At 41.4% G+C, this 16,658-nt stretch overlaps 1 protein-coding gene across 9 annotated transcripts in view; it reads right to left on the bottom strand.

The window, feature by feature from the left end:
• Positions 1 to 16,658, bottom strand: part of LOC309660103 (uncharacterized protein) — a 293,525-nt gene that overhangs the window by 97,958 nt on the left and 178,909 nt on the right. The window contains exon 5 of one of the 9 annotated variants that reach the window (XM_082460651.1): positions 3,961 to 16,658. The exons of the other annotated variants lie outside the window; for them this stretch is intronic. Within the exon in view, the coding sequence (XP_082316777.1) occupies positions 16,575 to 16,658 (84 nt within the window). The 3' untranslated portion in view covers positions 3,961 to 16,574. Of the gene's footprint in view, positions 1 to 3,960 lie in introns of those variants that run through there. 9 annotated transcript variants of the gene reach the window in all.

Raw genomic sequence — 16,658 nt, 5'->3', positions numbered from 1 at the left:
GTGGAGAAATCCTTAGCAATGAGCTACCTGCAGTGGAAAAGATCAACAGAATCCTTACACTCACCCCCCTTTTGGAACCAGGAAATCTACCCAATACTTAGTTTAAATCTTTGTTCTAGAATTTTTCTTCTCCCAGCATTCAGGGCCTGCTGAAGGAGAGCTCTTTACAATCTGGGAAGTATTCATACAATTATTTAGACTCAATTCTCCCTTCTCCCTTTTCTTTTTCCATCTGAGACTCATTTGAGAGACTTTTCCTCAAGCAATTCTCCAATTGAGGTGTGGGAAAAATATTTCTGAACAAAAGGAATTGCAATGGTTTTCAAAATGGCATATCCAAATGTGATTTGAAATGAATAACCCAAAACTTTAAAATTTTTCCCATCATCACAGACACATACAATGAAAATGAAATGAATCTGAAAAGGAATTTAGGAACCATATGGTACAAAATGCTTATTTTGTTCATAAATAAACTAAGGCCCAGATAGCCAAAAAGAAAGGACCATGGCCATACTGATCGGATCACACAACTGGAAGGAAATCAGAAGTGTTCCACTCCCAGCCCCAATTTCTTCTGAAATATACCTTCTGGGACTTTTGAAGAACTTTCATAAACTCCTGACAGCATTTGAATCTGCACATTAATAGCTAACATAAAGGAGATCACTAAAAAGATGATTAACTAATTCAAAAATCTAAACAGCACATACCCTTTGTGAATGAAACAAAGCAATTCATTAAAAATTGGAAGGGGAGAAAAAAAATCTTAAATAGTAAAAATAATGCTCTATAGTTAAAGTTATCCATGTACCACATAGATGAGCACCATAAAGTTACCCCTAAAATCGCATTCATTATAGAGTCACCAAAAAATGACTCTGGAAAAAAAAAATAGCAGAACCCTAGAAGGAGTGGTTACTGAGAGAGAATATCCAATTGATGGTCTTTTTCCATCAAAAGCATTGACAGCAGAGCACAACAGGTCTGCATCCAAGAAGATAGCTGAGAAAATACGAGAGTAGCTGGACAGGTACAGCAGAACTGTGAATTTTCTCTATTAAATTCAGGAACTGTTCTACATAGAAAAGGTTTGTTAAAATATAAGAATGAAGGCATTGATTAAATAGTAAAATGAGGTCGATTTCACTGAAGTCACTAAAGGGGGGCACTCACCCCAGCCTAGATCTGGTGCTCCCTACCCCGATATGGGGCAGGACTCAGAGACGGAAGATGTCAGCTGACTGGACTGAGGTCCAGAAACTCAGATGAGGTCTTTTCCAGGGCAGTTAAGGAAGGGTGGAAAGATAGGAAACTTGGTGTAGGAAGAAAGGTAAGAGACGAACCCTGCAGAAATGTGAGGAATATGGGAATCAAGTTGAGTCAGGCACCAACAGAGAATCCATCAAGAACACAAATTGGGTGAGTAGCTTAAAGGGTCATCAGCAGCCCCACCCGGTAGACAAGAGACCCAGTCAGGCTCAGCAGGCCAGCTTGGTTCTGTCTTAACGGACCCTTTGATGAGGCAACCTGGGGCCTTAGCTCAACCCAGTGACTATGAACCATGTGTTTCAACACTAAGCCATGTTAACATAACGCCAAATGAAAGTAAAGAAAATAGGGTGCCTGCCCAAAGGGGCAGAAATAATGGGCCTGCGAGAGCCCATTATTTCTTTGGTGTATTAACCTTCAGGGGAGAAAAGAGCTTTAAGGCCAGAGGAAACAGCAGCTTCTCAGGCATTAAGAAGATTAAGGGAAATAGTACTGGACTGGAACAGAGAGGAAATTATTCGCCTGTCTTGGAGAGGACATTTCTGTTGTTATTGCCCCTATAAACTATCTTCACCCTCAGTTTCAAATCAGGCAGGGCTGATGGGATTTGTTGAGGCAATATATCAAATTAGTCTTGCTGAGGAAACTCTGGAAGGAGGCCTGGAGCCAAGGAGTGTCCTAAATTTATCTAAGTGACAGGACACTTATAAGAGCAAATGGAGCTCCTAGCTGCCACTGTGGACATCAAAGCCAAAATGATGCTGATTAGAAGGCCTGTGCCTTTAGTTCCAGGGAGGAAAGGAAGATTTGGAGAGCAGACCAATGTCCACCTAAAGTCTTTATTACCAGGCTTGAACTTGCGTGAAAATGAAAGATAATGCCATGAACACAATCAGAAGTTCAGAGATTTCCAGCACCATTAGGAGAACACATGAGGGCTATAATGATGCACACCTACCCCGTTCATTGGATTGAGAATGATCAAGATCACACAAATATTATAAAAGCAAGTAAACTGTCTACTAAGCTTTAAGGCAAGAGGCTGTGGAAAGATATTCACCGGCTGAGTGAACCCTGAGAGGCCCCGAGGGGCCCTGAGGAGCCCCCTCCAGCCTGGAGAGCTGCCCTTTCGTCACCCTCAGGGTGTAGGAGGCATACATTGTGCTTAGCAAAGCCATAAGAGTCATCTGAGCTTCTCAGTGTAATGCAGTCGGCTTCAATAGACCACAGCCAAACACATCCTACGATTTATGTTCTTGAGGGTTCACAGCAAGTTCATCGTCTTCACACGGACCAGCTAAGCCCTCCCTGTCCCCCACCAATCTCCTCTGTCTCAAGCTGGGTTCCTCAAGAAGCAGACCCTAAGAGTTTAATGTGCAGAACGTTTACATGGGAGAGCCCTAAGTTTCAACACCTGAGCAAAGAAGGAAAAGGAAGCAAGATTCGGCAGAAGTTGAGTCATGATGCAGACCATGACAGCCTCAATCAATGTCATGGGGCAGCTCTGAGGCAAGATGCCCCTTCAGAATTGTCCTGAGATGGGTCAAGATGGCCAGGACTTTAAACCCTCCCTGATCAGTCACTAGATGTGGACCACTCGGGGAAGTGTGCGACCACTGGGCAGGGCAGCTCGCTGTAGTTCAGGCAGTCTCTGAAGGGGCTGACAGCTGAAGGCTGGTGCCAACAGCATCCCAACAGGTGGAGCAACAAATCCTTCCTTAAAGGAAGATCTGGACAGCACATCACTGTATCTACCACATGCTCTCCATGGGTTTTCTAAATTTCCACGCAACTCCAGGAAGTGAACGTGGAATTGAAGTTTGAACCTCCCAACCATTTTCAATGCAGAAACCATGGCCGGAAAAGAAAACATGCCAAGTATGAAAAATGTTTTGATGCCAAGCACCCTGAAGAATTAAAGTAACAGCCTCTGGTATTGCAATTATGAGACCAAAACTAAAAAGTGTCTTTGCTTTAAAACAATGTCTTCCCTTTGTCCCCTTCTGAGAAATGTTCACAAGTTTCATTCAATCAGTGACTTCCTATTGAAAGTCTGCTATGTGCTCGGTATTGCACTAGATCCAGCTGTAGGAGATGCCAGAGAAATACAGAACATGATCTCTAACTTTGAGGACGTTTTGGTCTAGATGGGAAGGAAAATAAACACACAAGAGCATAGGAGAGCATCTTTTTGCTCAACTACAAGCTCTTGGGAGGTCAAGGTAGCATAGTATAGCATCGTATAGCAAATTTTTACTTAATTACCATATGAACTTGGTCACATTATTGATATGAGGTTGATCGGGACAGCTGCATCTATAAGGACCACTTTCCTCTTTTTTTTTTAAGTATGGTTGATGTATAATATGTAAATTGCAGGTGTACAGTACAGTTTTTCACAAATTATAAAGGTTATACTCCATTTATAGTTATTGTAAAATATTGGCTATATTCCCCCTGTTGTACAATACATCCTTGTAGCTTATTTTATATCTAACAGTTTGTACCTGTTTCCCTCCTACCCCTATATTGCCCCCTCCCCGCTGGATCTAGATCTACCGTACCTAGCTTACAAGTGTGTTGTGAAAATTAAGTAAGGCAAGGGTTATAAGCATGCTTTGTAAGTTACAAGAAATAATGCGAATATTTGCTGCTCCTTCCATACCTGACTCTTAGTGTGTCAAAGAAGGGAGAGAAAAACTGATGAGCTGGACAAGTTAGCGATTTCAAAGAAGGAGACCTGAACATTGGAGCAAAGGCTGCGAGCTTTCAGTGCTCTGCTGGCCCAAAGTGCCCACAGCCTCGGTGATCTGTCCCACGCGATGTTACCTTTTGTTTATTCTGAATCCCTTTAGAAGGGGCGCGTCATTCTAAACACGTTCTAGGCTCGAGACAAGCACATCATTCCCACTGTCTGTAAAGCCCACTGATGAACAAGCACTGGGAACAGAGCCGTGTCAAAGAGTTTGTTATTGAACTTGCTGCAGCATGTTGTGAACCCCCGAGGAACTGAGGGCCGTTGCGGGGGGAGGTGGGAGGAGCTTCTTACGGGGTGTAGGCCTGTGTGAGAGGAGTCCGAGGAGGATGGAAGGAAGCCGGAACCAGCTGTGGACCGGAGGCTGTCGGGAGGTGGGGTTTTTTCATGACTGATTAGCTTATTAAGTTTTATCTAGGAGGTGGGAGGGTTAAATTGAGGTTCAGAGTTGTCATGGGTATGTAGTAGACAGAAGAGGGGGAGCCTTAGTCATTTTTGTGTTTATAGCACGGTCCTGTCTCGTCCCCAGCGTGGTGGCACTGCAGCCCTGTCTGAACAGTGTATACACTCTGTGAACACGTTTAGGATCCTCTGGGAAGGTCACGGCCTTGCTGGCAATGAAGCCACTTTCCATTTCTCGTATCTTCCATCCCACCACACGCACACATTTGCATAAGTCTCCGGGTTTCTTTAGACATCTGGATTTGCTACTCTTATGGGCTGAATTGTGTCCACCTAAAATTTGTATGTTGAAGCCCTAACCCAGTATCTTCGAATGTGACTGTATTTGGAGATGGGGCCTTTAGAGAGGTGATTAAGTTAAATGAGGCCATTAGGGTGGGCCCTAATCCAATCTGACTGCATCCTTATAAGAAGAGGAGAGTAGGACACACAGAGGGACATCAGGGATGTACCTCACAGAGGAAGGACCATGTGAGGACAGAGGAAAAAGACAGTTATCTGCAGGCCAAGCAGAGAGGCCTCAGAAGAAACCAAACCTGCCAACACTTTGATCTTGGACTTCCAGCCTCCAGAACTCTGAGAAAATAAATAATGTCTGTTATTTAAGCACCCCCAGTCTGTGGTACTTCATTATGGCAGCCCTAGAAAACGAATACAGCTACCCTCCCTTAATTGAGATAGGATAACTTGTGATTGAGAGTCCAGGCTGAAAGAAACCTAACTCTGCCGGGGGGCAGCTTTCAAGGAGTTGATATGAAGAGCAGTCTTGAGGATGAGTTAGAATGTGGCGCGCAGAGAGGCAGGCAAGGGTGTCGCCTACAGCAGAGAATCTGGAAGTGTGGTCCCTGCACCAGCGGAATCAGCCTCACCTGGGAACTTGTCAGAAATGCAAATTCTCACCGCCCTTCTCACAGGTACTAAATCAGAAACTCTGGGGTAGGGCTCGGCCATATTTAACAAGCCCTCCAAGTGATGCGGATGCCGGCTAGGGTGTGAAAACCACAGCCCTACGGTAGGCGAGAAGGCTCCCAAGTGCAATCCTGAGTAGTTCAGTTTAGTAGCTAATAAATACTAGCGTGACTCGGGAAGGTTTAAAGAGAGAAGTGGGAGTTGAGTGGAGCCTTAAAAGAGGTAGAAAGGTGGGTCAGTGCGAGGAGGAGGAGAGGCAGTTGGGGATACAGAAATAGCGAGTGGAAACTCCTGCCTCTGGCTTAATCCTTGGCTTAGGACTTGAGGTCTAAACATTGCAGTGCTCCAAGGTCAAACTGACCCTAAAATTAAGAGACTTAGGACCAAGGGCACATTATCCTGGATTTTCTACCAAAACAAAGACTTAATGAAGAACTTGTTCAACATTAATCTGAAGTGGTGAAAAACACTTAAAACAGTCCATCTGGAAAAGTTAAAAGTTCTCAAGCAGAGAATTGAAAGAGATATTGAAAGAGATATTTTAGAGCCAAATTGAAAAGGATGTAAAAGTTGCATTAATCGTCCAGAAGGCATCCTTTGTGTGGAATGCGACCTCAGCTATAGGCGTTTAGTGAAATGAAACCTCTTCACACCTCGCCAAACTTGTGACTTTCCCATATGAGGGACTGGAGCCCACCTTCTGGAAAAGGGTTGCCGCAATGCTCACCTGCCAATGTTTTACTGGCGGGGGGTTGGGGGAGGGTAGTGATGCAGAGGCTGAAGAGGAACGAAAACCATGAGCCCAGTGAAGAAAAGACAATCTGCATCATGATACTTTGGACTTAACAAAATTCGCTGTTAGCAAATTGAGTCATTCAAATCTAAGATTGGAAAGTTTTAATTAGTCTTTCATTCATGCTGGGTTGTTTTTGTTTTTACAGAATTGATTGAGTTGCTTTTGCTTTCCCATGCCACATGAATGCACCTGACCAATTATTTATCGTTTCTATCCCCTTGACAGGGATGAGACTGTGTCCTGTAAATCATCATCCCATTCAGTTTATTTGCTTGGGACTTGGACTTCTGTGTTGACAGTGTGTGACTAATTTGCATGTTTCTATCTGCCCCCTTTCTCCATACCTTGCACAGATGTTATCATTTATGCTTTAGCTTTTTCAGATCCCTTTATAGCATAAACTAGTTTCTTCATGTTCATTTAATTGCACCCTGAGAAATTATCTATCCACATACTCAGTGGCAAAAGACAAGACCAGATGGCTCTAGAACTGAAATAGGAATTCTTCTGGAAACTTAAAGGGAAAGATTGTGTTCAGGGACTGGATTGTGTGTATTTCATGTTTTTAGTTCCCATAAAAAAGTTGACTTCCTCAAATGAGATACAGATTTGACAAAACCATTTATTCAGCAATGGCTTCCTTGCCCTTCTTCAACAGTGACATAAAATACCTGAGCATTTTCTTTCCTCGCTGATAAGAAAACTATTCAAACGCACTGCCATAATATTTATTTAATTAGTTTGCTGAAATCTTTCTACGGAGAAATAAATGCGACTCTACTCTTTCCCTTTTAGACTTGTAAAATGAAGCTGACTTCCAGTGCTACAATATTTTAGTGTCCTTTGAGTCTTCCAAAGATGAAACCTAGAAAATACAAATTTAAAAGGAGCCTCATATAAACTGTAATGTTATTTTAATCAGCACTTCTATTCACTTTCTTTTTTTTAATTTGCCAGCTTTTCTTCTGATTGTATCATAATAACTGTCTAGACACTGTTCTCAACTGTGATGGATTTTAAGAGACTGTACAAACAGGGCCAGAAAAAAATAAATTAGCAGTACTGTGCATTAAAGTGCCACAGTTTAAAACGTCATGAATAGAAAAATCATTGACCACTTACATGTCAGCTAAGATAGCCTGCTATCTATTCATTTTCTTCAAGGTTATAGCTTTTGATTAGGAAGTACTTATCCACCTTGCTGTTAAAAGGTATAATACATAGTGACTTACAACAGTATGTTTCTATGTTCCCCATTTAACTTTTTGTTTTACACTAGATGTAAAAGCTTCATGGGAATCTTGATTCGGGGTTAAGTTACAGCTATGATTATAATGGTCTTGGGGACTGGTCGTATGAGTTTCCGACTTCTTTGGGGATTTGCAGGACTGCCATAGGTTCAAAGCCACAGTTATTAATGTTTTACTTCAAGCAATACAACAATAACAATGACAACAAACAATATCAGAAACAATTCTCCCAGTCTGATATTTAATCAGTAGGAACTGGTATAACCATAATGAAAGACTTCCTAAAAGGCTGAAAATCAGCTTATGCCCTAAGCATCCCCTAACCCAAAGCCCTACCACTCCACCTCTGCTGCCTCAGCCCCTTCTCCAGTATCTCCATCTCTTAATGACCTGACACCTAAAATTTAACATCTGGCCCAGTAGGGAAACTCCGTTCATGGTATGTTCCGACTGGCTACTACTCACTGATAAGCATATATGCTATAAGTATTTTTAATGTTATTCCCGATTAAACCTCATCACTTAACCATCTCAGCGAGCATGTTAGTATCCAGCAAAGCCAGATAAAAATGGGTCTCAGAACAACTCCTAGATGTGTGAAACGAAAAAGAAGGACGTAGAGGAAATCACAAAGGGGGGAATAAAAAAAGATGTATGGGGAGAGGGTTTCTGCTGCGAAGCTTCAGAAGACTGTTATAGTTGCAAACAAATCTCTATTTCAGCATTTTCTTTCAGGTCAACTTATCTTTGCCAATTACCTAATTGCTCTATAGGATTTTCTCAGAGGCAGGATGACTTACCATGTTCTGCAATGTGACAAAAGATATATTCAGCCCTTAAGGTTAGAATTTGGGAATATTCGGAGGTGGGCAGGGTTCTGCCTGCAAGCTCGCATGTATCCGGTAGATGGTACCCCACCCAGACCTCCTTTACTGAGCCAATGCACCCCTCCCCCAGCAGCTGGGGGGAGTTTCTAGTGGTTCACAGGTGCACCCCCTTACAGGTAATTTGTGTCAGCCAAGGAGATCACCCTTGCCTGCAAATGCCTGGGAAGTATGCTTCCACCACCAGCAGAATAGCTTGCTCCTAAGGACTGATTCTATCCTTGCAGGATAATTTTCTGGTGCCATTCATGCTCCAGAGCCCGCGTGGAATCAGGTTGAGCTAGGTAACCACACCTTTGTTTAGCTTCTTCTCCTGCACCAGCCTGCTTTCCTTGTGTCCCTGAAGACTTCTCCTGAAAGCACTCCCTTAAAGAATCCCTTGGGCTTCCCTGGTGGCGCAGTGGTTGAGAGTCTGCCTGCTAGTGCAGGGGACACGGGTTCGAGCCCTGGTCTGGGAAGATCCCACATGCCGCGGAGCAACTGGGCCCGTGAGCCACAACTACTGAGCCTGCGCGTCTGGAGCCTGTGCTCCGCAACAAGAGAGGCCGCGATAGTGAAAGGCCCGCGCACCGCGATGATGAGTGGCCCCCGCTTGCCGCAACTGGAGAAAGCCCTCGCACAGAAACGAAGACCCAACACAGCCAAAAATAAATATAAAAATAAATAAGTAAATAAGACCCGGTGCAACCAAATAAATAAATAAATATTTAAAAAAAAAAAAAAAAAAAAGGAATCCCTGTGTCAGTTTCCACTTTTAGGTAACCCAATACTTTTTTTTTCTTGAAGACAGAATTGAAGACTTTTTTTCCTAAATATAAATGACAAAAAATTATATTTTTACACTTTCATCAAGTCTAATTTTTAGACTTTTGTCAAACAAATTTGAGGGACGTTAATAATGTTTAATGGTGATTTTCTACAAATTATACCATTACAAATCTAAAATAGAATGTAGTCCTAGTTTTCTTTTCTGTTGCAATACTTTTTTTCTTTTTGTTGGACTTCCGTATTTGAAACTCATGTTTTCCATTATGTTTTCTCTATTTCTGATTATCCTGCACATACAGAGATATAAAGGAAAGTGTCAATACATTGTAGACTACAATTAGCTACCTCAGCTAATAAAGAAGGCATCTGGGTATTTTTGTTTTGCCCCCCACCCCATCCACTCTCCACCCTTCTCCATCCTGCTCTGAGCCCCAAGACTTTAACTTCTGGGGACTGTACCAACAGGCTTCCTTGCCCTCCAACTTTCAGTTCAGCCAATGGAAGACATTTGCAAAGAAATTGAAGGATTAGTGAAGAATGAAGCAAGCATTTTTATTCCAGCAGCAAATTCCTTGCCAGGTCATCACAGGCTGGCTCTGACCCTCTATCCAAGGCACCAGTTCCTTCTGGGCAGCCCTTTCCATCCAGCTATTTTCTCTGTATTCCAGTAACTAACTGTTCCCCACTCCAGACCCCTCAGAACTCCTGCTTTTGCTGGCTATAGGGTACTGCCCTATCCTTTGTTACTTAACCCTGCCCACATCATTATAAACGCTTCCTTCATTAAGCTCCCTTCAGTGGTCCCTTTGAGAGTGTGATCTTCTGTCTGGACATTGGGTGAAACAGTAAGATGTCCTAAGTTGGCTAACATTGGAATGGAAAATATTTCTTACTTGGGGAAAAATGAATCTGCTAAAAATACTTAAGTCATTCCTAGGGTATCTGTTTACTTAGGAACTCCTAGACTCATTATTACCCATTGATTTTTTTTTTTTTTTTTGGTTATAGTCATTCAATCATTCCTTTTTTTCATTTATTCCATAACCAGTTATTGATCACCAACTAAGACTGATGGTCTGTGAGCTATGGTAATCATGCAAGGCACAGAACTACAGTGTCATGCACTACATCATAAATTTCTCCCTGTGAATGATTTCCAGGTTACCTTTGAACAGTGACTGTAGGCGAATGAAAATGCTAAAGAATGGAAGTAAACATGCTGACCTCTATTTGGTACTGAAATGAGAAAGCCCAGGGATTAAAGGAATGAAAGTGACTTGTAAGACAATTGCTCTTACAGTAAGCGACTGAAGTACCACTCTGGAGAGGTCTCAGTGGATGAAGAGGTTATCAACCCTTTGTATGGAAAAGCCTGTGCCCTAGAAGATGCCTGGTAGCTAAGTGGATGGTCTTAAAGCTGTGCTGAAAATTGGGGTGAAAAAAGCTATGAATCCCAAATGCTTTGGAAACAATTTCCCAGGCTGTCTTACCTAAGGGGCACGTCATTCAACAGTGACTGAACAGTCAATTTAGTGAAAGTCAGTCAAACAAACTGTTTGATATTCTCAAGACTAAGAAAACCAGTTGTGTGACCAAGTTTTTCATTTTTCAAGGCAGTCATTGTCGAAAGAATCTAAATTTTTCAGATGATTGCTTTTAGAATAACACTGAGGTTTAATCTCTGAGTTGTTCTTTCTGCTACAGACATCTTGAAACAGAGGAAATAAATGCTGCAGAGTGAAAAAAAGTCTTCAGGACAAAAGCGTGGTTTAGGGTACCACTTACAAAATATTTCTACATTTTGCTGCATATTCTATATTGCTGAATCATAACTAAATATGTTTTCCCCCCAAAACTGTATTTCTTTAAATTAAAGGAGCTAGGGAAATGCTGATATAATCAAGAAAAGTTATTGAACATAACAAAAGTATAGAGGGTTGCCTTCATTCTTAACCCCTACCACTTGGTCCGGTTTCCTGGCACTTCTGATTACGCCATGCAGATTGCTGAATGACTAAAAAAGAGCAGAAGTTATTTGTAGATGGCAATAATTCCATCTGTGTCTAAGAAGACGAAGAGACATTTGACAATGATATTGACCAGTATAATAAATATTTGAGAGCTGGCCAATCTATGTCAGGTAAATTTACCTGAAATAATATTATGCATAGATATGTAAGCTCCTATTGAAATATAAAGATTTGCTGATATTTTTGTGAAATACAGTGTTGTTTCTAGCCTATGCTCATATTCGTCATAGCTGCTATATGCAATCTGAAGACATTCAGATGGGGAATGGGAAGCATTAAATACTCCAGTTGCAAATTTATCTTCAAGAAGAGTGGGACGAACTAATGAACATTCCTTTGGCTAAACAGTCAAATGTGGCACACTGTTGGTTGGCTGATCTCTGTCAAATACAAGGGTTCCCTCATATGATAAGAAATTTGGGAGTGAAACAAATTGTCAGCACAGGGCCTCTGAGTGCCTTGGGAGCCAGACGGTATGCCATTTTTATCTTGATATTCCAAAACCTAGGTCAGTGCTTGGTGTACACTACACACAGTATATGCAAACACTGGTCATAAATATCTGTGGAGTGAACCAGTGTGTTTTGAGTTTTAGCAAAGGGTAACAATCAGTGCCCCTCTTTAGGGCATGAAAGTGTCAAAACAATAAATGACCTCATTTGGCCGGGTAGGAAACAGGTATGTCCACAATTTGACATGAAGTAACGCTGTGAGAGAGAAACATAATAAGCACAATGGATTTATTTTCCTGGAAAACCAATGGCTTCCATTTATATTCAAGCCAAAAGGTCAGTTCTTTATACATAGTCCTAAATGGTCGGCTCTGATAGAGATGAATTTTGTCCACACTAAGTGGGAGAAATATCACATCTTTGATTCTTTCAATCAGCTTAGTTCAACTGTGATCCATCCCATTGGAATTCCTACTCATGCTTAGCCCTAGCCTCCAACACCCACCTCCATGTGTGCATGAATGTGTGCACGTGTGCACACACACACACACACACACACACACACACACACACACAGATGAGGCTCTGATGAGGCAAAGATAAGAATAAAACAAAGTTCTAGTCTTTGGAAAGTTCCTTCTAAGATCCTTCAATCTTCACTCTACTTCTGAGTATGTTTAGTATGGTTCCTTTGTGTCTTGTAACCTGCTCTGGGTCACATTTGGCGTATAGGGATTTGGGTGAGTCTGAGCAAACAGAGCCACTCCTTCCTGAGGACTCCTCACTCTCCCTGGTGCTGTCAGACTGAAGAGCTTGAGTCCACAACACCAGCAGCCTGTGGTCCTTTCTCTCCTTTTCATTCTGACTTAGCTCTTTCCCTGCTTCCAAATCCTCTCCCTTGTTCCTCACCAACTCTGGCACTCCATCACTTCTAAAGGGCTGAGATTTTTATATAAAAGAAAAAAGAAGCTTTGGGTTTGACTACTTGTGTTTTCTGCCAGGCTAACATTATCCATGAAGCAAGAAATTTCAAAACCTGGATTCTGCCTTGAAATAGAGCAAGGAAAAAGCAGAAGTAGAACAAATACGATTGAATGTCTTAAATTGTCTGCTGCAAAACAAAGCCAAAGTGTTTTTGGTGAAATTCAAGAGGATGGTAGATGGATATTTGTAATACTAACGTTGGCTAAAGGTGAATTTTAAAACTGTATTTTAGGAATTGTTTATTAATTACTCATTATGATTTTGAAAGAATCACTTTAATTGTACATTTTTACTTATGTCACCTGAAATTCTAGTAGATGATCTAGTGGTAGATTTGTGGTGGGACCGCACTCAGTGTGATTTGTGAGGGTGTATCTGTGTGTTTCCTTATAAACCCTTACCCTGCAGTATAATTTTCTCCTAAGAGCTTAGCTGCTTTGAGAAATAAATTTAGAACTCAGGTGAGGTGTCTGTTAAATAAAACCACAGAAAGCCTGGAAAACAATTTTTCTAATATTCTAATCTACCTCCAATTGGCAGGATTTACCATAATTCTATTTCAAACTTGACCCAACCTCTCCATACATATTTCTCATATGTGGCATGTTTTATCAAATATTTTACTTGAAATACAAAGAAAGTTCCTTTGTGAAAAAAACATATATTAAATCTTCTTCCTGAGATGTTGGTCTAAAGCAATGTTTAAAATTAATGTAGAATTTTTTATTCTTTTTATAAGATCACTAAGACTACTTTTTGCCTAACAAAAAAAGGACCATTTATGGTAGGTAGGAAAGTGGATGGATAGGTGTATTTTACATTAGGAAAGAGTAATAAATACTTAAGACTCATAGGCGTATCACTGTGCTATATAGTTCATGTGGAGTACATTTTCTTAAAATTTTGACCACCTATTTTTTGAGGAAAAAAATGCCCAGGTAATGCAGTCACTAAGCAACCAATTGGATGCCTGTTTTCAAGGACAGTTACACATATACACATACACATATAATATGTTTGCATGTATTTACCAAGTGTTTCCAAAAGGCTCTGAAATCCAAACACACTCTAGGAATTAGCACTACTCTCAAATACATCAAGGTCTCTGCAGTTCCCAGTAATAATCGGGATCACAGGCCATTATGCATCCCCAGCTGGGCTCAATATCTGCTCTGAATATGTATTTACTAGTGAACACTTTAAGAATTTACAGGCTAATCTGGAAGGACCAGATCAATTTGACCTGTGTTTTAATGTTCCTGTGTTTAATGCAATCTGTATTTGAACTCTTTGCTGACTCTATGCACTTTTTCGTGAAGTTTCCATCTACTATTGAAGAGAAAAGGTGTGGGAGGATCCCTTTTTTATTATTTGTCTCATTTGGTTAACAGATGCAGTTTGATAAAGAGTAAGAAGTCTTCGCAGGTGAGAAGGGTCTCAGATGTGGGCTCTTTCCTTGGCTCTATAAACTTTTTTACTGTTTCTGAAATAGACTCCCAACCTGTTATAGACAAATCGATTTCACTGCATGACTTACAGAAATGTTGGTTGTCTCTGGGGCTTGTATTTGGCTGGTATGACTGGTTATTAAAATAGAAATCCTTGGGTACCCTTAGAATTATCCTAAAACTCCCTCCCCCACCACCCTTCCACCACCCTTGGGTCCCACTGACCTCCCCTGTACTCTAGCTCTATGACTGTGTCTGCTCTGATTGCTTTGTGGCCATCCATCAAGTTGTTAAATATTTTTCACATTATCTAAGTTCTTTTAATTATACTTGCTCTTCTGTGCGTAGAGATAGTAAGCCACATGGATGGTAGGGTTACCAGAATATTCTTTGTCGAGTGAGCTGTTCTCCATTATGAAATGAATCTTTTAATACAGGAAGTGCATTACTTTGGAGACCCTACTAATGTTATCATCAGGGCAGACAAGAATTGGAAATTAGATCACGTACCTAGCACTCCTCCACCCCCCAGATTCTCATGATGACCCATGGAGCTGGAACTCTCTGCTCCGTTGTGTAGTGTGTATGCCTTCTTCCCATCCCACTCTCATACACCTCACATTCAAATTGGTTTTCTTCATTCAACTTGCCCTACCTAGGACATCCCATGTTCACCTTCACAAATTCCTCCCATCCTTTTTTTTTATTGTGGTAAAAGTCACATAACATAAAACATACTATTTTAACCATATTTACTCGTACAGTTCAGTGGCACAAGTACATTCACATTGTTGTGCAACTCTCACCATCATCTGTCTCCCGAATTTTTCACCTTCCTAAACTGAAATTCTGTCCCCATTAAACACTAACTCCCCTTTCCCCCTCTCCACGCCCCCCTGTCAAGCCCCAGCCCCTGGCATCAACCAATGTACTTTCTGACTGTGAATTTGACTATTCTTGATATCTCATATAAGTGGAATCTAACAGTATTTGTCTGCACCTACTGTATACTGGAATGCATTTTTAAGGTTAATTTAATATATGTTCTACAAACAGATTGTACCTTTTTTATTCCCCTGTGCTATACAGTAGGTTCTCATTAGTTATCTATTTTATACATAGTAGTGTATATATGTCAATCCCAATCTCCCAATTTATCCCACCCCCTCCCCTTTCCTCCTTTGGTGTCCATACCTTTGTTCTCTATGTTCATGTCTCTCCTCCCCTCCTTTTTATACAGCCCCTCCATCCATATGGCTCTGTGCTCATCCTTAGGACTCTGCTTTTGGCATTCAAAGAAATTGATTATCTAAACACATCACTGCTGATGTGATGTTTACTGCTATCATGAGACGAAAAGACTTGTACCTAGTGAACTGGGTTTTGACTGTGACATTCCGGAGTCAGGGTCCTCACCCGTCCTTTACTAGCCAACCCAAAAGACACTCTTAATCGGTGAGTCCTACAGGCCTGGGAGGGAGGCTGACCCACGAGAAGCTGGCTGAACCTTTCGGAGGCATCGTTACTCATGCCTCCTTCCCATCTGTGCAGTCCTTTCCAGGAGAAGGAGCATTTTCCAAGAATTGTACTGATATAGTCTGAATGAAGCAGAAGTTTTTATACCATTATTTAGTGAGTTTAAGAGACTGTTCACATTGCCTGCTTGCATGGGGCAAGCAAGGAAGAATAAATCAGTCTGCTTTAATTTTTCAGAACGGCTGGATTGGGTCCCAGATCATCAAGTTGTTATGGTACCTTCCTTTTGCTTTGGCCCCGGAGTCACTGCTGAGTAATATTCTTTAACCCAATTATATTCACGCTTCTCTCAAGTCCTCTTGTGTTCAGTTAGGATAAACATTATTTAATGGCATATTACTTCTTTAAAAGGTTTCAAACAGCATGAACTTTAGATTCCATTTCTTCTAGCACAATCGATCAGCCACATCTCACTGTGCCTGATACTTCACACCTCAAATATCTAAAATCTACTCACTATTTGCTCATTCAAATTCATGTAAGAATCCATCATGCCAAATAAAATTTATCTCAGCTTATGGGTTTTCTCTGAGGGACCCCTAATATTCTGCCTCTGTCCATATTCTAGAAGGGTGGTCGTATAGCATAGTGTTCCTGTTCTGGTATTTAAGAAAAATCATCAGAATATATAGGTTTGCTAAAAAGGACCCAAACCACTTGAAGGAGAAGCAGTAGCCAAGAGTTTGGGGGTGGAAATGGCAAAGATGTTGCTGGTTTTCAGAAATATCAGGACCATCTGCTATGTCAACAACATTTCTGCCACAGTCAGAACCAGCTGGTGAGAATAACGGCTCGGCAGGATCGCAGCCCCTGAGATGAGAGAAGTCGGTCTTCCTGATAGGGGAAAGTTTGTTTTGGAAGGGGTTTGACAAGGGAGACAGCGAGTGGGGAGCTGCAGGCCCCAACAAGGTCTGTGTTTGCAAACACAACGTAGATCATACGACTGATGAGGGCTGTTTGTCCTGGCCTTGTCTCAAGAACGCCTTGGTCACACACATGGCGTTTACAGAAGTAAGGTGCCATATTACTCACTGGAAGGCCTTGTCCACATCTTGACTGGAGATGTTATGGGGCATCGATAAATTGGATTCTCTACTCTTTTTGGAGTTGTC

Source organism: Balaenoptera physalus, assembly GCF_965194825.1.
Source record: "Balaenoptera physalus genome assembly, chromosome: 4".
Taxonomy (NCBI): Eukaryota; Metazoa; Chordata; class Mammalia; order Artiodactyla; family Balaenopteridae; genus Balaenoptera; species Balaenoptera physalus.
Note: the sequence above shows the minus strand (reverse complement) of the source record. Positions and strands in the feature narration are given on the sequence as shown.